The sequence below is a fragment of the Candoia aspera genome, chromosome 1, assembly GCF_035149785.1.
Source record: "Candoia aspera isolate rCanAsp1 chromosome 1, rCanAsp1.hap2, whole genome shotgun sequence".
Classification (NCBI taxonomy): domain Eukaryota; kingdom Metazoa; phylum Chordata; class Lepidosauria; order Squamata; family Boidae; genus Candoia; species Candoia aspera.
The window spans coordinates 337,640,682-337,665,582 of NC_086153.1; the positions used below are offsets into that span (position 1 = coordinate 337,640,682).

The 24,901-nt window shown below is 44.5% G+C and overlaps 1 protein-coding gene across 1 annotated transcript in view; it reads left to right on the forward strand.

Moving 5' to 3' along the window:
- Positions 1-24,901, forward strand: part of SHC2 (SHC adaptor protein 2) — a 51,749-nt gene that overhangs the window by 21,263 nt on the left and 5,585 nt on the right. Inside the window, exons 5-11 of the mRNA XM_063294290.1 lie at positions 6,890-7,009; positions 8,291-8,344; positions 14,641-14,692; positions 16,702-16,828; positions 17,544-17,721; positions 21,605-21,671; positions 22,881-23,036. Coding sequence (XP_063150360.1) covers positions 6,890-7,009; positions 8,291-8,344; positions 14,641-14,692; positions 16,702-16,828; positions 17,544-17,721; positions 21,605-21,671; positions 22,881-23,036 — 754 coding nt within the window. The remainder of the gene's footprint in view (positions 1-6,889; positions 7,010-8,290; positions 8,345-14,640; positions 14,693-16,701; positions 16,829-17,543; positions 17,722-21,604; positions 21,672-22,880; positions 23,037-24,901) is intronic.

Consider the following 24,901-nt stretch of genomic DNA (forward strand, 5'->3'; position numbering starts at 1 on the left):
CTCCAGATGTCTTGGATTAGAACTCCCACTCATTTGAATGGGTGTCTATTTAGAAGTACAGGTAGTCCTCGCTTAACAACCACAATTGAGACCAGAATTTCAGTTCAGTTCTAAGCGAAGTGGTCATTAAACAAATCTGACCCGATTTTATGACCTTTTTTTGCGGTGGTTGTTTAGCGAATCGCTGTGGGTGTTAAGCGAATTGCATGGTCTTCAAGCAAATCATGCAGTTCCCCATTGATTTTGCTTGCCAGAAGCCAGCTGGGAAGGTTGAAAATGGTGATCATGTGACCATAGGACGCTGTGACGGTCATAAATGAGAACTGGTTGCCAAGCACTCAAATCATGATCACATGGTCATGGGGACGTTGCAATGGTCATAAGTGTGAGAACCAGTTGTAAGTCAGTTTTTTCAGCACTGTTGTAAGTCTGAACCATCACTAAACAAATGGTTGTTAAGTGAGGACTAACTGTAAGGTCTCATGGTTAAGTCCATACTTAACCATACTGTACCTCCCTCCTCTTCCCTTCCTCATCCATTTACCCCCTTCCCTTCCCTTCCCTTCCCTTCCCTTCCCTTCCCTTCCCTTCCCTTCCCTTCCCTTCCCTTCCCTTCCCTTCCCTTCCCTTCCCTTCCCTTCTATCATCTGTCTGTTCTCCTGTTCTCTCTGTCTCTCTCTTATCTATTTCTGTCCATTTATCCATCCATCTTCTCCCTCCCTCTCCCTCTCTTTAGCCTGTTTTTTATTAGAAGTACTCTTGAAGTAGAGTACAGTAAAGCCAACTGTTACAACCATTTAAGATGACAAAAGATTTGTTGTGGTGGTGATAAAATTAGAGGAGGGAATAATAAGCCCAGTGCTGTGAGCTCCTGGAGAAAAGGTGAGAAATACATCAAATGAATAAATCAAGATGACAATCCAGCGGCAAGCAAGTTTTATTTCCAGTGAAATCCGGTAAGTATCTCAGGTAAGGAAGACCAACCGGGCAGGGTAGGAATAGCTGTCACAACCCATTTTGTGGCCCTAGAATGCCTAAATGCAGTCTGATAACTAGGTTGAAAATCACAGCTTCAACAGATCGGTCCACGAGAACCAAGTTGATCACTTAAAGGTGAATTACAGGTAGCCCTCGACTTACGACCACAGCTGGACCAGAATTTCCATCGTAAGTAGTTGCGGTTGTAAGTTGAGTCACCATGTGACTGGACCCGATTTTACGACCATTTTTTATGGTGGTCGTTAAGCGAATCACCACAGTTGTTAAGCAAATCCAGCTTCCCCAATGGGTGTTTTTTGCTGGAAAAAGACAATGTGGCAAAATGTGATCATGTGAATGCGGGAATCTTCAACCAGTCATACAGTAAATGTGAGCTGGTTGCCAAGTGCCCAAAATGTAATCATGTGACCACGGGAGAGGGGTGCGACATTTTGTGACTCTTGGAAGTGCTTTATAGGCTCTAAAGCACCCATTCTAAGGCTGTTGTAACTTTGGACCATCGTTAAACGAACGGTCGTAAGTTGAGGACTACCTGTATTTTCAACAGGGAGACCAAGCCTGAAAGCCAACCTCAAGCCTTTTCATTTTCAAAGTGTATGCACTTTTATTTTATTTAAAAGATTTGTATGGATGCCCATCTTGAAACAACTCTGGGCATCTCACAACAGCAATAAAACTACAAAAACCATAAAAACTATGCAACAAATAGAAAAAATCTGGCACCTCAATCAGTGTCCCAGGGTGCCCTGGCAACCCCCTGAAGGCTCTACCACTCTATCCGGTGCCTGGGTAAGGAGCCGGGGGGGGCTGCCAGATCACTGGGGCGGTGGGGTTGTTCCACAAGGTAGGGGCAGCCATGGAAAAGGCCCCTTTCTGAGGTCCCACTAGATGGCAGTGTTTCAGGGGAGGGACCTGGAGCGTGCCCACCCTATCCGACCCAGCAGGGCAGGCAGATACCCTCGGGGAGAGGCAGTTCCGCAAATAGCCTGGTCCCGTGCTGTGTTTTTCTGCATGCCAGAGAAGAAAAGGATACAATTGAATAACATTTTCTCTTCTAATTAGGAGTGGCAGGGTACCTTGGGTACCTAACTCTGTTCCAACACTTTGGTGGTCTAGTATATTTCAAAAGGCGGCACTCCAGGGAAATATAATTTAAAATTGATCTGTTAACTGATTCATCAGTTAAGATGGACAGTTATTGCCCTTAATCCCTTTATTTAAACTATTGTTTAAGGTTAAAAAAAAGGTTTAAGATTAAAAGATTAAGATTAAAAGAAAACAGGGCTGCCCCCCTCCTCCTAGTGCCGAGTGTTGTAGGTGAAAAAGTTATATGAAGGTGAATGTTGCCTTGAAATTGAACTTAGCTCCCGATGCAGGGGGTCAGTAGGATCTCAGATTTTTGTCAAAATGATGAAAGCAACGTTAGGTCATGCTGCAGGCTCCAGCCCTTTCATATGGGCATTACGATTTATGTTCAAAAGGCGTTGAGCTGGTATCACGATGATGCAACATTGCTTTCATCATCTACACTCCCCCTCACCCCCCCACTCCTGGATGCTTCTGTCTGGGTGATTTACAAAGACGTAGCCATTGTAGAGGAGGGCAGAGATAATCTTGATAAAAGAATGCAAAATTTGTTAGGAGGACAGATTAGAGAAAATAAACAAAAGCTCCATTCTGGGAAAGGAAGGAGTGTGAAAAAGAAACTCGAAATAACCCTGCTTTGATTCTGTTTGGTAAAGGAAGGCACGGAGGGAAACTCTGCTAGGCTTTCAAGATTCTCTTATTATTCTGTTATTATCAATATACTACCAAAAGCCTTGTGTCTGTTTGATACTTTGTAACCTCCAGCAGGGTGAAACAGTGCATCGTAGAGCAAAAGGTTTTGAACCAAGGTATCTCAAATGGGCTAACTTACAGAATGCATCCAAAATCTGGGATCCATGACTCCCGTGAGAATAGAAATTTGGTAGATTTTATAAAACGTTTTATGATATAAAAATTACCATAAAGCATCTTATGACATAATATGAAACCATAAAACATTTCCTGTGGTCAACTCCTGATGTTTGACTGGGCTATACAGTTCAACACTGGCTATTTTGAAGGCAGATACATCTCTCCCTGAATTTTTAAGAACTTTTCCAGTACATTAGAAGCTCTGCCATTGTTGACAGCATTGAGGGAACTGGTAAGGAAATATCTCTGAAATGATGACCCGGCGTATTGTCTAGTACTCTACAACAATGAATTCCCATAATGCTTGCAGTGTCTGTTTCCACTCACTGTACGTTGGAGGGCTGATAGCCATGCAGTTTTGGCTATGTATTAAGATTAACAAAAGTCTAATTTTCAACTATTTGGAAATAATAATTCCACTTTATTCAGCTTGCTTTGAGTTCAGGTCATCCTCGTTTAGTGATCATTCATAGTTACGATGGTGATGAAAAGGTAACTTTGCAACCAATCCTCACATTTACAACCTTCTGTAAAGCAAAGGAAAGCTGAAGGAAGAACATAAGCACAGTCACGGTCTCACTTTGCAACCTCTTTGCTTGTTGACTGAGTTGCCGGTCCCAGGTGTGGTTGCTTAACAAGGACTACCTGTATTGCATCCAGATCTGGGCATCATGTTTTGAGAACAATTCAGGTAAACAGGAATAAGAAGAGCAATGAAGATGATAAAGGACTGGAAATGAAGCCCTTGAAGAGAGATTAGATATGTGTACTATTGAAAAAAGGACAATGTGAACCCTTTGAAGTAGGCCAGGTCAAGGAGCCTGACAGGTCTTCACAAGCCTGACAGTGTTTCTTTCTCCCCCCTCTTATACTAAAGAAAATCAAGATGGGGCAATCTTGATTCTCTTTCTCACACTCTCTTAATAATAAAGCACATAAGGTAGACAATAGGGCATTCAGATGACCCATATTTTGACATTAGCTCATTGACTTTTGCTGAATCTTACAAGCTATGAAACAAAATTTTCTGCATACAGAGAAATAGATGTATTTCTGCCACAGAATAAATAATTCTAGTTAAACAATTCTAAGTGCCTGAAAATGTTATTAAAGGGGTCTTGAGATGAGCAAACAGAACAAGGGACTAATGCCACTGAATGGTGGCACTAGAAATCCACAATCTAGTCTCTGTCATCCTAGAGAGCTGAGAACAAAAAAAAGAAAAGAAAAGAAAAGAATTTACATTATAGGAAAGTAGATCTAGTTGAATGTGAGGGAAAAAATAAATAACCCTACCTGATGGTAAGAAGAGTGTGACATTAAAATCAATTAATCATTTCTACCCACTCCCTTAACAGCTCAACAAAGTTCCCGTAAGGATGTATGTATTGAAAAATAGATTTAAAAAATACAAAAATGCAAAATAATAATAATAATAATAATAATGGCATTACAAGGGAATGGAAAAATAAATCTATATGGACCCCCCTCCTAAATATAATAAGAAGGATGCTTGCTTCAGCCTCAAGGTCACAGATTAATATGGGCCTCCCATCATGGAGAAAGTTGGATTTGTCTTAACTGAAGCAACTTCATGGTGTGACTCAGCTAAATCTACAAATGTGAGGTGAAGGAGACAGGAGGAAGCAATCCTGTAAACTGCTATGCCCTAAGTATTGTAAAGATTGACTGATTGATTGATTATGTGCCATCAAGTTGGTGTCACCTCTTAGCAACCACATAGATTTTTTCCATGATGATCTGTCCCTAACCTGGTTTATCAGGTCTTCTGATGGTGCCCTCATCGCCAGTGTAACTGAGTCCATCTACCTTGCTGCTGGTTCTCTTCTTGTCTTTCCTTCCACCTTTCCCAGCATTTCCAAAGAGAAGGTTTCCTAGTTTCCAACTGGTGCCTTAACCATTACACCAAACTGGCTCTTGTCCAGCCTCTTACACACTAGAAAACATCCTGGAAATAATAGGCTCCTCTTTTCTGGAGTTGGATTTGACTGCCAAGTATCCCGTCCAACTAACAGGTTTCATTCAGACAGCACGCTTAACCCAATTACTGAATTAATCCCATTTCCAAGATTCTCTCAACAAGGGAACCATCAACAAAATGGGTTGAGTTTGCTCAACAAGCTAACCTCCCCACCCCAGAAAAACCAAGTTTAGAATGTTGAGCAACTACATCTCTTAGATTTTTACCAGACCCGCATAAGCATGTTGTGGGAATGCAACCTATGAGGAGCTGCTGTAGCTTTGTGTCATGCTTTTGGTAACAGAAAACAACATTCTCACAAAGACTTTATAATAATCAGATTTACTGTGAGAGAAAAGGGATTAGGCTACCAGAAATCTCAGTGACTAGATGCTGTTAGAATCCAACTGATCTCTGAGTTGTTAGGGTAGAGCTTTCTTGCTAACCAGTCTGTGATGGGCAGGAGAGCTAGCTGACCATTTTCCTGATAATGGAGGAATGTGCAGATATCCCAAGCTCACTTTGGTTTTCAAACAGCCTCCTCTTCCCCAGGTTTTGAGAAAACCATAATTCTTTGTTTGCAAGAGATCCCAGGATCAATTTCTGGTATCTTCACTATCTCCAGTTAGTGGGATCAGGTAGTATGGAAAATGATTCACCTCTGGGATTCTGCAGAGCTGCTCCTAGCCGGTATGGACAATCTTGGAACAGCAGGTCAAAGGTCTGATTCAGTAAGAGATACTGAAGTCCACAGAAGCTCACAGAAGGATCATACATTTATGACTGTGTGGGTAGAAATGTTGTAGATCAGTGAAGGGAGCAGACTTTGCCTAGGGAAGGTTCAACCTCTGGCAGGCCTTCCTGTCATGAGTGCCGTTGAGCTGAAGACATCAGCGCAATGGCACACATGACAATAGCAAGGAAACAGGGGAAGGGGCTCAAGATAAGCAGCCATCAACTCACAAAGACGGAAGGACAAGAGACAATGGCTAAACGGATCGCGAGGCACACCCAAGCTGTTAGCGCTAACGCAACGGAGATCGCCCAGCTGACAGCAATCACCGGAGGAATAGGGAAACCGATGATGGGCGATCCCGGAGCGCCAGCGGGGCCTCGCAACCCCTCACCTACCGGCAGGGCAACGTGTTGGACAAAGGGGGGTGACGTAACCGCGAGTGAGGGGGCGCTGACCGGCGCGGGGTATTTAAACCCCGCACCGGCGCGCTCCTGTCACTCTCAGCTTTTTTCTTCCGACGCTGTAACTGCGCTGTGAATAAACCAGAGCCTGTTCCACAGAACCAGTGTCTGAGCATTATTCAGAGGGAGGCAGCGCATGACACTTCCCCAGCCATATACCTCCAGACATTAATTCCCAGACTGCAGCTGTGACCCAACACATCTGGAGAGGCCAGGACAGGGAAAGATCCTGTAGATAAACTTGGGCCATACAAAAATAGTGTTACGTGTTGCCGAAGTCTTTCTTCCCTTTGTTTGGAATTTATATCAGCCTTACTCAATCAGATCTGTTGGGACTGAAATTCATGGCATTATAAACACCTTGAGCTGGAAGAGGCCCTTGAGACCATGGAGTTTAGCCCTCTGCTCAGTGCTGGAATCCCTGCATCCCTAACAGGCAGCTGCCCTATCTCCACTTGAAGATAGGTGGAGATGAAGAGGAATCCACCTCCTCTCTGGGACGTTGGTTCCACTGTCCAATTGCTTGTACCATCAGGAGTTGATTCTGACTTTCTGCTGGGTTCTTCTTAAGTGATGGAGTTTTGAAAACATGTTGGCTGGAGAATTCTGGGGAGGCTGCCTCAAGGTATCTGCAGAAGGGTTACCTACACATAGAACTTCTTCTGTTGTTGCCACCAATCCTTGACTTCTGCTCAGCTGATAAACGTTCAAGAGCTTTCATAGATTGGTTGATCGCTGATTCTTTCTTCCCAGGCTCCAAACAAAACTCTGTTTTCAATTCTCGGCAAGAGCAACCTCCGATTTGCTGGAATTAGCATAGCTGCCAACATTTCCATCGATGGATTGAACCTTATGATCCCTACCACCCGACAGGTAAGGCCTCCATCCTCTATTTGAGCTCTTCCGTCTACCATCTGGTTTCTCCTTCAGGTTTGTGTTGGAAGAAGGCAAACATGAACATCTCCACTTCAAAAGACATTTCACTGAGATTAGGAATCCACAGAAACATAAAACAGGGGCAAATGTTGCCAGGTTAGGGTAAGATTCTTGGATTGACCCTATGTGTGATCCCAGCCAATGATGGATCTCACTGGAAGTTGGTGCTATCACGAAGGGCAAAAAAGGCCAAGTGGGAATGAGGGTAATACTTCCTAAATTAGTTATGGAGATGACCCTGGGCAACCAGGGCTCAATAAAAAAATCAGTCTGGTAGCACCTGTTCCGACGAACAAATTTTAATCAAAACGTATGAACAAATAAATTTCTTAGTTGGGAAAGGGCCACAAGATACCTTCAGATTTTTTTTGCTACCCTGGACTAACGCGGCTCTCCTCCTATGGGGATCATATTAATGGGGATAAACTGTGCTTAATCATGGAAACCCTTCCCTTGTATTGGCTTTTTTGCGGCCACTGCAAAAAAGTTAGGGTTTAGGGTTAGGTTTAAGAGCCAAATCTGGCTTGTGCAGCTGGGAGCCACATCTGGAGGGCTACTGTTCAAAACGTAACTCCACTGATTGCCTGGCATTGTTCCATCTAGGGAGGCAAAATGTCTTGACAGTGCTTGATATCCGGGGCTATCCAGTTTGAGTCACTTTAAAGATTTAAGAGGAAAACAAATGCTAAAAGTAAGAAGGGCACCCATATAGCTCCTTTAATAACTGAATTCCTCACCAGCAAATGAGCTATTTTATATACTTGTTGAAAATGGTAGGGTTTTTGTTTTTTTTTAAATTCACCACCAGGTGGCTATGGTGCAAAACTGCACTGTCTTTTTCCTTTTTGTCTTTGGCAAAGCATATTTTGTTTATCATCCACCATTCCAGCGACTAAAGCTGCCTTCTTTGGTATGTACAGCCTGGACAGGGCTCTGCTTGATCAGAGCCTCTTGGATATGATGGGTTGGCTAATTGGCCAGCATTTTCCAGAATGTTACCCATTACGATGCTTCTCATGTCTTGAAAGCGCAGGCCACAAGTCTTTTCCCCAAAGGCCTGTATGCTCAGATGGATCAGTTCGGCCTTCCTCTCACAAGCAATATTGATCGATCCAGTCGCTGACTGATGGGTAAACCTCTCTGCTGGCCTTTTCCCTTCTTCCTCACAAAGCTGATCCATCCTTTCCTTCCATTTCTATTTGTCTGTTTCCACCATAGATCATCGCGAATCACCACATGCAATCTATCTCCTTCGCTTCGGGGGGCGACACGGTAAGGGGAAAGTTGAAAGTATGTGTTCTATGAATGGGAGTGGGCATAGGTGCTTAAATCAGAGGAAAGAAATGCAGAATTATTATTATTATTGTGTTATTATGGTTGATCGCACAGTCAGCCAGATGTTTAGACTGGATCTGGCATTTTTGTCCACCTATTGAGTCCTTCCCAAGGACCTGGGATAGGCAGATGTTGTTGTTTAATAATACTAAAGGTATCATCGCAGGATGGAAGCTGTTCCAAGCAAAGCTGCCTTTTGCAATTGACTGATGGTGATTTTGTCAACGCTGATGGTGTTCAAGTGGTGCTCCAGATGTTTTGGAATCGCACCCAAGTCGCCTATTATTATTGGGACTACCTTTGCTTTCTTTTGCCACAGTCGTTCTACTTCTATTTGCAGGTCTTTATATTTTGTGATTTTCTCCATTTTCTATTCTGCTGTCTCCAGGGACTGTGATGTCTACTATCCAGACATTTTTGTCTTTCTTACCAATAGTTGTTAAGTCCGGGGTGTTTTGTGGCAGGTGCTTGTCAGCTGGTATTCTAAAGTCCCAGAGCACTTGAGCTTCTTCATTTCCTATTACTTTTTCTATTTTTCTCCCACCAGTTCTTGCTTGCAGGCAAGTGGAATTTCTTGCAGATATTGCAATGCTGCCTCATCATCATGATCTTCCTAATGGACTGCGACATACAGATAGGATTAAAAGGCAACAATCTGAAACCTCTGCTGCTTGCAGAAATTTTGGATTTCCACTTCTAGAATTCCAAACAGTAGTACAGCGCATCTAGAGGGGGCCAGACGTGACATAGAAATAGTTGAACACAAGGGTAGGGGGACCAAAAAGTCAAGATGGCGGCCGCCGCTGAATGATCAAAGCTCTGCTCCTTTTTTACTTGTGTAAAAACCTAAGAATCCCAAAACAAGCATGCTGGATCCGGCCAAGAGCCATATTAATCCAACATTTTGCTCTCACAGCAGCCAAGCAGAAGCTTCTGGGGTACTTTATTTTATTGTATTGTATTTTATTGTATTTTATTTATTTATAATATTTATATGGCTGCCCATCTTAAGCAGCTCTGGGCAGCTTGCAACAACAGTAAAACCAGTAACTATAAAACAACCATCGAACAGTAAACTTGCAAGCAGGAAGTGAAAGCATCCCATTCTTCCACTACTCTTTCCCTGCAACTTAACTTTATTTACATGTGCTGCAACCGTACTAAATCTTGCAGCCTCTGTTATCTATTCATTCATTTGCTAGAATGATCGCCGAGGGTGGAAAAACCTTCCAAGGCTGTGCTCATCCTCTATTAAGCCACAGCTGCCTAGAACTTAATTAACAATTCCAGCATTTATTGCATTGTATTCCTCCGAAGAGCATAAGAATAACTGCTGGATCAGGCCCGGGCCCATCTTAATCTGCCATTTTGTTTTTCACAAGGCAGCCAGATGCCTCTAGGGTCTTCCCCAAGCAGGGGAAGGAGACCGACCCCTTCACAACCACTGATCCCCTGCAAATGGCCTTTGGAGCCGATGCTGCTTCCACCCTGGACTGAAACTTGAGTCTTAAGACCCACAGGCCTTGACAGACCTGCCTTGCCTGAATTTCTCTGATCCCCTTTAAAAGCCATCCCAGTTGGAGGCCACCCCTGGGTCTTAGGGCTATGCCTTCCAGAAGGGCTACCCTCCTTCCCGAGATCATTTGTCTCAGAATCTAACAATGTCGACATTTTCAAGGCAGCAGATAATGTAACCTTGGCAAGCAGGATATTTTTTTCAAAGTCCACTGCTGGAAGAAAAGATTTTTAAAATAATGTCTGGAAGCCAACAGTGAAGGGGAAGGGGGAGGGGAAGGGAAGGGAAGTGGGGAGGAAGAAGAGAGGAAGGAAGGGAGGGAGGGAGAGAAAGAAGGGGAAGGAAAGGAAAGAAGGAAGGGGAAGGGGAAGAGGAAGGGAGGAGGAAGGGAAGAAGAGAAGAAGGAAGGGAGTGAGGGAAAGAAGGAAGGGGAAGGGAGTGAGGGAAAGAAGGAAGGGGAAGGGAGGGAGGGAGAGAAAGAAGGGGAAGGAAAGGAAAGAAGGAAGGGGAAGGGAAGGAGGGAGGAAGGGAAGAAGAGAGGAAGGGAGGGAGGGAGGCAGGGAGGGAGGGAGAGAAAGAAGGAAGGTGAAGGGGAAGAGGAAGGGAGGAGGAAGGGAGGGAGGGAGGGAGGGAGGGAGGGAGGGAGGGGGGGAGAGAAAGAAGGGGAAGGAAAGGGATGAAGGAAGGGGAAGGGGAAGAGGAAGGGAGGAGGAAGGGAAGAAGAGAAGAAGGAAGGGAGGGAGGGAAAGAAGGAAGGGGAAGAGGAAGGGGAAGGGGAAGGGGAAGGGGAGGGGAAGGAAAGGGAAGGGAAGGGAAGGGAAGGGAAGGGAAGGGAAGGGAAGACATCATCACTTGGACCCTAATCCCCACAATAAAGAGGCCCTTCACCTCTTCCCCTTATTTCCTTAGTTAAAGGAAATATTTTTTACAACACCAAAATAATTGCTTTCCAGCTAAATAGAGGCACAATCCATAGAATTTTTGAGAAACATCAGCCTTAGCCTAAAATCAAAGATTGGCACTCTTTTAATTAAAGAAGATGATACTAAAGCTGCTGCTGGAGAAAATAACAATAATGTCTTTATTAACAATGATGATGGTAATAATAATGATGACGTTGATGACGTTGATGATGTGGCATTTCTCGGTATGGTGTTTAACAAATAGGTCCCTGCTAAAATTTTCCCTTGGATGGGAAAAAAACGGAAGAGGAGGCATAAAGGTAGAATGGATATGCATTTGTGTGTGTGTGTGTGTGTGTGCATTCATGTGTGTATGACAGACACACACACACACTTGCACACGCACATGCAGAAAGTAACTGAAGGCCTGCTTCCAGAATAGAGAAAATCTTGCCACTTGCTCAGGTGTCAAAATTTCAACGTGTTTGTCTGGGCTGAGTAAATGTCACAGGAAAGAGAGAGAGAGAGAGATCTGCCTTGGAGAAGAAGAACAAAAGCAATTTAAGAACTAATTAGCTGGATTCTTTCAGGCTCTCTGAATGAATAGAAGGCAGGGAGCAGCTGCTGTACCCTAATAAATGCTGGTCAGATTCACACACCCCGCTTAGCCAGATGAGTAAAAAAAAACCTAGTGGCTGCATTCTCACAACAATTAGTTTTTAATGTTGGTTAGGTTGTTTTTGTGGGTTAGCATATAGGGCAATCTAGCTTGTTGGATCAGTTTATAGTTCTGTGGATTGTGAGAGCCCAGAGAGCCCATGCTGGCTGGGGAATTCTGGGAGCTGAAGTCCACACATCTTAAAGTTGCCAAGGTTGAGAAACACTGATCTAGACACTTCAAGTGAAGCTCAGTTCTTGGTGGCTTTACAGAAGTGGTTTGCCATTGTTTTCTCCAGTCTAAGGTTTCCTGGTGGTCTCCCTTCCAGTACTAAGCAGGACCAACCCTTCGTAGCTTGCAAGATCAGACAAGGCTGTGGAATCTCCTAAGAACTCCCAACCAGGATGACCTACAGATGTGGAGGCTTCCGCTCCAGGAATTTCCTGACCAGCGTGGCTATTACTATGCATTCTGGGAACTGAAGTCCACTCATCTGGAGAGTCCTCAGAGTACTGAAATCTGAGCTCAGGAGTCTTCAGCATACCCAGGGCAAATAATGTGCAAAACTGGGCAGAGATTAAAGCAGGAAGGAAGGATTGAGCATCTAGCAGCATTTGGGACAAACTGGGGCATTACTTACACTTAAAAATGACAGAGAGGAAGATTTCGCTGTATTTTCTTGTGAGCCCATTCATTGCCATCCTTCCAAGCTGCCTAGCTACATTACATTCATTTTATCCATTTCTCTCTTTTCTCTAAGGAAGCCTTTCTCAACCTTTTGACCCTGGAGGAACCCTTAAAATATTTTCCAGGCCTTGGGGAACCCCTGCATATTCAGGCTCAAATATAGGCCAGAAGTTACAAAATTATTATATTTGTTTCATGGGTAGGCCTGTATATAAGGCATTAACAGTGTTCTTAAACTCAAAATAAAGAATGAAACTTGCCTCTTTAATGTGAAGTTGCCCGAATTTGAAATAATTTCTTAAATAAATCGCAATCTCCTAGGGAACCCCTAGTGACCTTTCGTGGAACCCTAGGATGCCATGGAACCCTGGTTGAGAAACCCTGATCTAAGATTTGTTTTTGGCACTCCAGAGCAAATATTGACAGTGGTCATTAACTGTCATTTTATTTTCCCAGAATGCCAAGTTGTGTTCATGTCAGAGCATTCCCAGGTTGGCATACAGGAATGTCCATGTAGGAGGGGGGTCACAAAAGTCAAGATGGCTTCTGCAGACATGATTGCAGTCTTACGCCTTTTTTACATGTGTCATGCATGCATGGTCCATGCAAAATAGAGGCAGGGATTGATTGCATGGGCATAGCCACCATCTTTGACCTCTCCCTGGTTCCTCTGTTTGCATCCTTGTCATCTTCCCATAAAAAAAAAATCCAAATGTGGTATTCTCTCCCTTCACATTATGGCCAGCACCAACATCAATATGGGATCAGTCCTTTTCATTCAAGGCAGTAAAAAAACCCTGTTCAAATCAAGGTTGTCCCCAAAGGAGGTGAGGTCAAAGGAGTCAAGATGGCAGCTGTGCCTGTATGATTGAAGCCCCACCCCCTTTAAAAGGGATGGGGCTTCAATCACAGAAGCATGGTCACCCTCTTGACATTTCTCACCCTGCCATGAAAGCAGTGAGAAAAAAGTACAGATATGGAACTGAAGCTAAGATTTTGCTTCTGGGTCTGTCAGTGGCTTAGAAGTCTGAATAAAGGAGAAAATATATAAAGATTTCAATAAAGGAGGAGAAGAAAGGCTCAGTCTGCCTGTCATGACATTCTAATGTCATTAGAATGCAGAAGTGGGCCAAAAAATCAAGATGGCAGCTCCACCCATGCAATCAAAGCAGCCATCTTGATTTTTTTGCCCCCCACCCGGTGGACATCCCTAGCTTTGGGCTGTCCTAGCTGTGCTTGTTTACCCTATCTGGGTTGCAACCATTCAGGCACCCAGTAGATGGCACTAAAGAATACCCGCTTTCTGTATTGCTTCACTTCATGGAAGTTGATGCACCTTTTTCCAGCCCAGATCTGGAAGGTCTAGGCCCCAGGCTGTGTTGACGCAACTTCGCTTTCAACCAGGTTAGTTAAAGATGTAGCAGATGCATTCACACAGCATGCTAAGCATGGTTAATAACCTTGGCTAATTCATTCTTTTATGGATTCCCAGAACGTAAGGGTTGGAAGGGACCGTAGAGGTCATCTAGTCCAACCCCTTACCCAGTGTAGGAATCCACCATTGCTGCATCTCCCCCAGAGGGCCTTCCAGTCTTTGTTTAAACCCCTCCCGTGGAGGAGTGCCCAGTCTATTCACAGTTGAACATTTCTTGTTGTTGTTTATTCGTTTAGTCGCTTCCGACTCTTCGTGACTTCATGGACCAGCCCACGCCAGAGCTTCCTGTCGGTCGTCAACACCCCCGGCTCCCCCAGGGACGAGTCCGTCACCTCTAGAATATCATCCATCCATCTTGCCCTTGGTCGGCCCCTCTTCCTTTTGCCCTCCACTCTCCCTGGCATCAGCATCTTCTCCAGGGTGTCCTGTCTTTTCATTATGTGGCCAAAGTATTTCAGTTTGGCCTTTAATATTGGTCCCTCAAGTGAGCAGTCTGGCTTAATTTCCTGGAGGATGGACTGGTTGGATCTTCTTGCAGTCCAAGGCACTCTCAGAATTTTCCTCCAACACCACAGTTCAAAGAACATTTCTTACCATTGGGAATTTTTTTTCCTGATCACGGAATGTAAGAGTTGGAAGAAAGTGGTGTTTAAAAACAAACCTAGAAAGATGGTCAGGAGGAATTCTGGTAAATGCAACTTCTCACCACAGAAGTCACCCCCCCCCAAATAAAAGCTTCTTCTTATTCAGCAGAATTGGTGCAATGCTGATAGCTTTCCCACCCTTGGCCCAACTCTGCATTCTAATGACATTAAAGTATAAAAAAATCACACTGAACCCCTTGGCAGGGGATTGTGGGAGCTGTAGTCTGGCACATGTGGAGGTTGGGGAGTGCTGCTGAACCTGGCCACAAATGATTCAGGCTAGAATTTCTCCCTCTTGTTCTTCCTCATCCCCTTCACTCCTCCTGACTGTAACTTCTGCTTCTTAGCCTCAGCCCTAACTCTCTCTTTCCCGAATTATATTTCTGGCCAGGATACAACCGACTATGTCGCTTATGTTGCAAAGGATCCCATCAACCAGCGAGGTGAGTGTGAACCCACTGTGGGAACTTAGTGGCACAGGGATAAAAGAACTGAAACACAGCTTTTGAAAAGGTTTAGCCAATGGCGTGGTACAGAAGCCTACAAAGGATATCGAGGTACTCCTCGACTTATGACCATTTGTTTAACAACCTTTCAAAGTTACGATGGCGCTGGAAAAAGTGACTTACGACTGGTCTCACACTTACGACCATCACAACATCCCTGCAGTAACATGATCACTATTTGGGTGCTTGGCAACTGGCATGTATTGACGACAGTTGCAGCGTCCCAGGGTCATGTGATCACTATTTGCAACCTTCCCAGCTGGCTCCCAACAAATAAAATCAATGGGGAACCATATGATTCATTTAACAACCATGGCAAAAAAGGTCATAAAATCAGGCGTGACTCACTTAATGACCACATTGCTTAGCAACAGAAGTTCCAGTCCCAATTGCGGTTGTAAGTTGCGGACTACCTATACTGTGTTTTATTTGCATTTACAGACTAGCGTGTACACCAGGTGTCAGCAATTCTTGTCTTGCATAGGTGATTATTCACATTCATACCCATATCCATATATTTTGTTATATACAGGATAATATACAGAATATATTGGTCCCTTTTCCTATATATACTTGTTATCAGTCTGAATCTATCCACTTCAGGATGGAGGTCTCTGCACTGAAGGTTATGGAATGTTGGCCCAGCGTGGATAGGCAAACAGATTTTTTTTACTTCCCAGTCTAGGTGTAACAGAGGGACCGGTAGGCCATAATCACCCAACTGGCTTCTGTGCTTAATGGAAACCTGATTGGCTCTGGGGCTGAGAGGGAGGGGCTGTCCCAAAGTCATCCAATGAGCTTCTGTGGCTGAGGTTCGAGTAGAACCCAGGTATTCCACCCCCCCCCCGATTGGAAAAGTTCTTAAAAATTCAGGGAGAGATCTATCTGCCTTGAAAGTAGCCAGCGTGGAACTGTATAGCCCAGTCAAACAGCCGGAGTTGACCACGGGAAATGTTTTTTATATTTTGTATTACGTCATAAAATGTTTTAGGATAATTTTTATATCATAAAATGTTCTATGAAATTTGCCAAATTTCTTTTCCATGGGTCCTGGACTTCGGATGCATTCTGTAAGTTAGCCCATTTGAGGTACCTTGGTTCAAAAATTGTTGCCCTACGACACACTGTTTCACCCTGTTGGAGGTTACAAAGTATCAAACAGACACAAGAATTTTAGTAGCATATAGATGACGTGAGGGACGCGGTGGCGCTGCGGGTTAAACCGCTGAGCTGCTGAGCTTGCCGATTGGAAGGTTGGTGGTTCGAATCCGCATGACGGGGGGAGCTCCCGTTGCTCGTCCCAGCTCCTGCCAACCTAGCAGTTCGAAAACATGCCAATGTGAGTAGATTAATAGGTACCGCTTCGGCGGGAAGGTAACGGCGTTCCGTGTAGTCATGCCAGCCACATGACCACGGAAGTGTCTACGGACAAACGCCGGCTCTTCGGCTTTGAAACGGAGATGAGCACCGCCCCCTAGAGTCGGACACGACTGGACTTAATGTCAAGGGAAACCTTTACCTTTACCTTTATAGATGATGTGAGTGGTGGTAATGAAAGAACCAGGGATCCTTGGGGAAAAGGATGCAACATTTGGAATGAATGTCATCCGGGGGAAAACATGCCTCTATTCTTTCTCTTTTTTCCTCACTTTCACTTTCCCAACCTGACCCCCATCATCTTGAGCGTCTCCAGACATGTCCTGCTTTCAGAGTTCTGTAAATGTTGCACCCATGATTTTCCAGATGTGGCCAAGCAGCCCAGGGTAGAGCAGATAGTTACTTCTCACGATCTGGGCTCTATGGTTCTGTTAATGCCGCCTAAGATTGCACTGGCTGTTTCTGCAGCTGCATCACGCTGCTGGCTCCTATTTGTGTCATGTTGTGCATCTGCTTGGAAAAAAAAAAGTTTAACTGTTGGTTGTTGACCGTCTCTTTCTCTTTTGCAGCCTGCCACATCTTGGAATGCTGTGATGGATTGGCACAGAGCATCATCAATACTGTTGGGCAAGCGTTTGAGCTCCGCTTTAAACAGTATCTCCATAGCCCCCCCAAAACTGTAGCACCACCGGAGAGGTATGGGATTCTAGCCTCTGTTTCCCAATGCCATTGCTTTGAGGGTTGGGCACCCAGAAGGTATTTGTGCATTTGGCCCAGGTTCTAGACCCCCTCAGCCGCAGAAGCTCATTGGCTGACTCTGGGCCAGTCCCTCTCTCTTATCCCAAGAGCCAATCAGGTGTACTCTAGTAGGGAAGGGGCAGGACTAAGGACAGGGAGATCTATTTTCTAATCCATCCTCAGCCCCAGAAGCTCATTGGTTGACTTTGGGCCAGTCCCTCCCTCTCAGCCCAAGAGCCAATCAGGTGTGGTGGGGTAGGGGCTGGACTAGGAGGGGGGAGACCCAGGTTCTAGTCCCCCCTCAGCCACATAAGCTCATTGGCTGACTTTGGGCTAGACCCTCCCTCTCAGCCCAAGAGCCAATTAGGTGTAGCGGGCAAGGAGCTGGACTAGGAGGGGGCTCTAGTCAAGTTCTAGTAAAAAAAAAAAAAAGACAGCTGAGATTGAAGCCCCCACCCCATTTTTACATGCATTGTTAAAATGTGGTGGAGCATTCATCGCACCATCGCAGTGTCCACCCTGATAGTTTTACAACCTCCCCCCTCACTACAGATGCCCCTGTTTCTTAAGTATGTGACATTATTCCCTTGGCTTCTGGTGTTTTATTTACTTATTTATTTATTTTTTCAATTTATATAGTGTTGGCATTCTCCCCACTTGTCTTTCTGATCAGGACAATGGGAGTGGACGATGCCTGGGGCGAGGAGGAGGACACCTCAGGACACAATTACTACAACAGCATTCCAGGGAAGCAGCCCCCCCTTGGCGGTTTGGTGGACTCCCGTCTCCATTATGGATCGGCTTCGAGCCACACGCTTTCGCAGGGTTCCTACGCGAGCCACTTCAGCCAGGTGACAGCAAACGCCTTGGCAGGATCAGCTGGTATATCCAAGCCTGTTTAGCTCAATCAAGGGGCACCGTTGTTTGCTACTTCACCAGGCTCCCTGCCTCTGCCCCTCGCCAAGCACTTCCTTTTGTGAAAGAAGAATTGATGGCAGAGCATGGCAATTTATCCATTTAATTTAGGAAATTGGTTGTTTTAAAACCTTTTTTTCCTGCAATCAAAAGGGGCCACCCCCTGATTAACCAGACATTGGGTGTTTTTTTTTTTAAAAAGCTTTTTCTTCTGCAGAAAAAAATTCCTATGACAAAGGACTAGTTTTTTCTTCTAATGGCACAATAGAAATATCAGAATAGGAGACTGCCATTCCGTGAATCAGAATGCAGTTCCTGATTAGAAAGCCCAGCCTTTCCTGAGGCAATGCAGTTCCTGCAGGGGGGAGCTACAACTTTCAGCATCCCCAGGTGGCAGGGAAGGGATGGAAGTTGTAGTCCAGCACTACAGGGGAACCCCAAAATTGGCAGCGGCTGTGCCAGTCCTGGCCATGAGCAGTTTTCTTCTGGATTATGAACTGATTTCTCCCCCAGACTCACCTAAGGGTTTGTTTATTCGTTTAGTCGCTTCCGACTCTTCGTGACTTCATGGACCAGCCCACGCCAGAGCTTCCTGTCGGTCGTCAACACCCCCAGCTCCCCCAGGGACGAGTCCGTCACCTCTAGAATATCATCCATCCACCTTGCCCTTGGTCGGCCCCTCTTCCTTTTGCCTTCCACTCTCCCCGGCATCAGCATCTTCTCCAGGGTGTCCTGTCTTCTCATTATGTGGCCAAAGTACCTCAGTTTTGCCTTTAATATCATTCCCTCCAGTGAGCAGTCTGGCTTTATTTCCTGGAGGATGGACCGGTTTGATCTTCTGGCAGTCCGAGGCACTCTCAGAATTTTCCCCCAGCACCACAGTTCAAAAGCATCGATCTTCCTTCGCTCAGCCTTCCTTATGGTCCAGCTCTTGCAGCCATATGTTACTACAGGGAACACCATTGCTTTAACTATGCGGGCCTTTGTTGTCAGTGTGATGTCTCTGCTCTTAACTATTTTATTGAGATTGGTCATTGCTCTTCTCCCAAGGATTAAGCGTCTTCTGATTTCCTGACTGCAGTCAGCATCTGCAGTAATCTTTGCACCTAGGAATACAAAGTTTTTCACTGCTTCTACATTTTCTCCCTCTATTTGCCAGTTATCAATCAAGCTGGTTGCCATAATCTTGGTTTTTTTGAGGTTTAGCTGCAAGCCAGCTTTTGCACTTTCTTCTTTCACCTTCATCATAAGGCTACTCAGTTCCTCTTCGCTTTCAGCCATCAAAGTGGTATCATCTGCATATCTGAGATTGTTAATGTTTCTTCCAGAGATTTTAACTCCAGCCTTGGATTCCTCAAGCCCAGCTTGTCGCATGATGTGTTCTGCATACAAGTTGAATAGGTAGGGTGAGAGTATACAGCCCTGCTGTACTCCTTTCCCAATCTTAAACCAGTCCGTTGTTCCGTGGTCTGTTCTTACTGTCGCTACCTGGTCGTTATACAGATTCTTCAGGAGGCAGACAAGATGACTTGGTATCCCCATACCACTAAGAACTTGCCACAATTTGTTATGGTCCACACAGTCAAAGGCTTTAGAATAGTCAAGAAAACAGAAATAGATGTTTTTCTGAAACTCCCTGGCTTTTTCCATGATCCAGCGGATATTGGCAATTTGGTCCCTAGTTCCTCTGCCTTTTCTAAACCCACCTTGTACATCTGGCAATTCTCGCTCCATGAATTGCTGAAGTCTACCTTGCAGGATCTTGAGCATTACCTTACTGGCATGTGAAATGAGTGCCACTGTTCGATAGTTTGAACATTCTTTAGTGTTTCCCTTTTTTGGTATGGGGATATAAGTTGATTTTTTCCAATCCAATGGCCATTCTTGTGTTTTCCAAATTTGCTGGCATATAGCATGCATTACCTTGACAGCATCATCTTGCAAGCTTTTGAACAGTTCAGCTGGGATGCCGTCATCTCCTGCTGCCTTGTTATTAGCAATGCTTCTTAAGGCCCATTCAACCTCACTCTTCAGGATGTCTGGCTCTAGCTCACTGACCACACCGTCAAAGCTATCCCCGATATTGTTATCCTTCCTATACAGGTCTTCCATATATTCTTGCCACCTTTTCTTGATCTCTTCTTCTTCTGTTAGGTCCTTGCCGTCTTTGTTTTTGATCATACCCATTTTTGCCTGGAATTTACCTCCAATGTTTCTAATTTTCTGGAAGAGGTCTCTTGTCCTTCCTATTCTATTGTCTTCTTCCACTTCCGCGCATTGCTTGTTTAAAAATAATTCCTTATCTCTTCTGGCTAACCTCTGGAATTTTGCATTTAATTGGGCATATCTCCCCCTATCACTGTTGCCTTTTGCTTTCCTTCTTTCTTGGGCTACTTCTAGTGTCTCAGCAGACAGCCATTTTGCCTTCTTGGTTTTCTCTTTCTTTGGGATGTATTTTGTTGCCGCCTCCTGAACAATGCTGCAAACTTCTGCCAGAGTTCTTCCGGGACCCTATCTACTAAGTCCACACCTAAGGGTAGTGGGGATGAAACTGCAGGCAAATTTTTTCTCACCTATTGTACAGTCCTTCTGGTGGAGATCTGAACTCAGCAGAAGCCTTTGCTAGTGGCTGGGCACCTGAGAATGTGCAGAGCATTAAAAAAACTTGAGTAATTTGGTAGCAGTGGGTCCCATCCAAAAGATAAATGCTGAATGCCAAGTATGGGCTTAGCCCAGCTGTGTCAGTGAATGCAAACAGACGTTAATTATATCTGGAGTAAAAGACAGACTTACTGAGAAATACGGAGTGCAGGAAAGCTTCGTGTCCCTCTAAATGACATCTTGAAGACAGAGAAAGACGAGAGAGGAGGATGCTGTCTAGGTTCTTAATCACAGAGACTCATTTTACTAACGGTGGGCTGGGGGAGAGAAAGGCACAGGAACAGGCTGTGAAAAACCTTCACCTTGTTCCAATTGGTCAAAATATCTCATGGTTACAAAGGGAAGATGTAATCCCCCATAACTTTCCATGGCCAACTCAGCTTGTATCTAATAATATTCTTCATGTCATACGTTTTTTGAAATAAGACCAGATTAGTATGGTGAGCCGTGACTAGGATTTTTCCTGATCTAGTGAAGGATGTTGCATGGGAAAAACCTTGCAACTTTTTCTCATTTCTACAGTTTTAGTGGCAATTCTTCTCCTTCCTTCCTTCCTTCTTCCCTCCCACCCCCCCCTGGATTGCTAAAAGGTGACAGGAGGCATTTGCTTAACAATACAGGTAGTCCTTGTTTAGCGACTGCCTTGTTTAGTGACCATTTGCAGTTACGACGGTGATGAAAAATTGGACCAATCTTCACATTTATGACCTTCGCAGGTCTATAAAGTAAAGGAAAGCTGAGGTCAGATGGTTAGCACAGTTGTTTCACTTAGTGACTGCTTTGCTTAATGACTGAGTTGCTGGTCCCGATTGTGGTCGCTAAATGAGGACTACCTGTAGAGAGAAAAATATGATGCTCTGTGTGGAAGGGCCAATTCATAAGCCATGTTTAGATAATCTTCTGTGCAATGAATTGCTGATTCCCTATAGCCACATATTCTGCAACTGTCTTGCTTAACTGTGTTGAGTAAGCACATCATGTCTAAGCTGTTGGCCATCTCTGCATCCTGTGGCTGTGAGTTCCATAAGTTTCCCCATAAATATGTCTTTCTCTTACCGTCATGCTAATCATGAAGATTATCTCATGAAAAAGCAATCTCTAACTCTTGCTTCCCGTGAGCCAGTATAACTCCTTTTTTCCCAACCTTCTGTCCCACAGGTTGGATCTTCTGCCAGAAGGGACCCCAGCAGCCACTCAAACTTGAACTGGGATGCTGATCTTTCTGGTAATCACTACATTTATGATGCTAGGAGATATCTGGCACAATGTGAATTAGGTGGAGTATGAAGATCTTTTAAAAAAAAACACCAGGTATTTTTCTAATGTGCTTAGCTAGGGGACAGCATCTTGGTGATCTTGGCTGATCTCCAAAAGTTAAATAGGGCTGGAGCTGGCCAGTGCTTGGATGGGAGACCACTAGAAAATCCCAGGCTGGATTGGGGAATTTAAAAAAAATCTCCCAGAAGAAGCCAGCCCTTTCCTAGGAAACCAAATGCATGTCTCTATGAAATCAGCCAAAATCAAGCTGCACTTGAAGGTGATTTTACCTTTTCATTTCTCAGTGAACCTTCATTTCCCATCTAGTCCCCACAATTGCTGGCTGTGCAAATCTCTGGGTTGCGACCCAAAGACATCCAGAAGACACTGATTTCCTGGGAAAAGCTGCAATAAAAAGTTGCAAATGTTCCTTTTTGGTCTTCCATCAGCCTGGCCCTTTTCTCCTTTCCCGCCTGTTGTCGGTAGGGATGGACCCACAAGTCTAATTCCCTCCACTTTGGGCTGTTTTTTTCCTCCAACTGTTGAGCTTTTCTTTATTTCTTGCCTCCCTCCTATTTGCTTGCCTGTTAGCGGTGCAGTTTTGGCTTTAAAAAAACAGGTTGGCAACCATAGGCTAAGCATCAGGAACAGGCAGAATCTAGAGAGATACATTTTTTTGGTTTTGTATTTCTGCCAACCACAGACTACTTCAAGCTGGCTTCCTCTCAGGTAGTGTTATTGGGGTATACCAAGCAGCCCTTACAGCCCAAATTTCAGAAATTGATGGGAATAAGGAAGGGGGCCAATTTTGTTCATAAAAACTTAATAAATTCAGAAAAAATTCTCAGATCGAGATGAGAACTGGAACTTTCACTCTTTGGCACTTTTTGGGATTTCGTGATGCTCCTTCCTGCTGTTCAGAAATACATTCTTGAAAAAAAAATGCTAGGAAACAGCATTAGTTGGGGAGGGGGGGAAACTTGCAAAAATATGTATATCATAAAGCCAAAAATGTATGACAAATGAAAACACAGGCCTGTTTTTTTTTCTTTTTTGAATGTTGGATGATGCAGACCAATCTGGGGAATGGGACAGAATGAACTTAAGAGTGTATGTAAATTAGGGAAACAGTGTGAGATTAAAGTGGTAGGAATATAAATGCCATTCTGTCTTCCAGGTCAGTGTTGCGATGGCTATGTTCAGGCAGACAGCAGACCGTTTGGCTCTCAAGATTATGAACAGCACATGTATGTCAACACTGAAAACTTAAACAGCTGGGAGACCAGTACTGGGAAGCTTGATGAGAGCCCCCCCAAAGACCTTTTTGATATGAGTAAGAGAGTGGGCTTACGGGGAAAGTTGGGGGGGGGACTTTTGGCTGGAACCGGTTCTAGTTTCAACATTACATTTGCAAATGCTGCCTGTGCCAACAACAGGAGAATGCAGCTCCCGCTCTGAAAAACTGAATAATCATTTTATTAATACCACCTTCCCACTTCAAAATGATGCTCAGGTGGCATTAAGAGGAGCATCAGGAAAATAATAAGCATGAAATTTACACGTACCAGGGTTGGGGAAGAGCTGATGAGGGCAGGAAGGGAGTTTATTTTGCTGGGCAAAATCCCTAATCCAATTTAAGGGGAGACGGGAACCCAGATTGGGTGGGGAAATTATAAACAGTTTGATCTTATACCCAAACCCTATATCCAAGCTCTTCCCAAGTTTACAGTTGGAAGAAACTTATCAGTAGCTGTGAATATTTAAAGGCATTTCCCTATTGTGTGTAATTTCTCCATGTCTGTTTGTTGAGGAGAAGGACAGAGAGTCTGAAGTGGCTTTGCAAATGGGTTCAGGTAACGGAGGGTGGGAATGCACAGTTGCAATCAGGAATCCAAGACCGCCGATGTAGATTCAGGACCATGGACAGAGCTAATAGATTAGGCCAGAGGGAAAAGCGTTCATGCACAATTTCTTTTGGCACCCTGAAAAACCAAATAACTCACACTTAATTTTAAATAGTGATTATTCAGTTAGCTGGATCCATGGTCTAAGCTGTGTTCCTAGGAGTCTTCCTTGGGCTAAGTTGCTGGAATGGCTGTCCTCCTTGAGATGAAGTTGCAGTTAATGGCAGAAAAAATGCTCAAACACATCCGAATGAAGACAAGTTTCAGTCTGGTCTATAGAAATATGGCAAATGATTGCTGTGCAGCCTAGAAATGAAGGCCACCAAGGGCTCACTCAAAGCTCAGCTGTTGGGCACCTCTAAAGGGGTCTACTCATGGGGCAGCCCTCATTCAGAAGCAGCTCTGTATCTCAAGTGGGGACTCCATTGATTGTCTGCAGCCTCTGTGGCTCTTGTCCTTTAGAGCTGAGGGGGCACTGAAGGAGCAGTGTCCAAGGGATCCTCCATCAAGAAGATAAGGCCTTTCAAAAGTACTTTGCAGCTGGTAGTTTCCTAAGCAGTACTAGATTTTCCTCTAAAGAGGAGTCCACTTGGGGAAGAAGGACATCAGCGGGAAACCATCCAGCCAAGGACCTCAAACAAGTGCACAAAATGAGAAGCTGGTCAGATGAAGACATTGCATCTTGTAGTGGATGTAGGAAGTAGGAATAATCTTGGGAGACAGGGTCAAGAGACGCAGCCAAGGGAATGGTCAGATAAAAGGCAGCTGAGCCTGCAGCAGGAATGTGGGTGGGGCAAGCGGCTCAGAAGGGACCCTCCCTAGTTTTGAGGCTGTAAACAGGATGTGGGGAGATTTGCACTTTCAGACTTGCAAGATTCTGTCAATGTAGCTTTACAATAAAGTAGAATTAGCTCGTCTGGTCGTGTTTCCTGTCTGGCCTACCTTGTAAGGCTGACACATCTGCAACAGCCAGCATGAAGAGAGAGATTCTCTTGGTAGCTCTGGTGCCACAAATCGTTTGTGCATTAATGAATCCCTGATCCAGATTGTACTTGGGTTTGTGATCATATCTTGAGTATAGCTTATTGTGTTACCTCTGCATTGGGTCTTCTGGTCTGGAGTTCAAGTCCAGCTGAACACTAACTTTCTTAAGATCCCTGGTATGAAAACAGAAGTTTTGATGCTATTGTGTGGGTGTGTGGGTTTGCGTATGAGTAATGGCTATTCTGGCTAGTGCTGGTTTGCCAGCAAAGAAGGGGCTTCCCCATTGCCTGCTACCTGATCCTTCTCCACT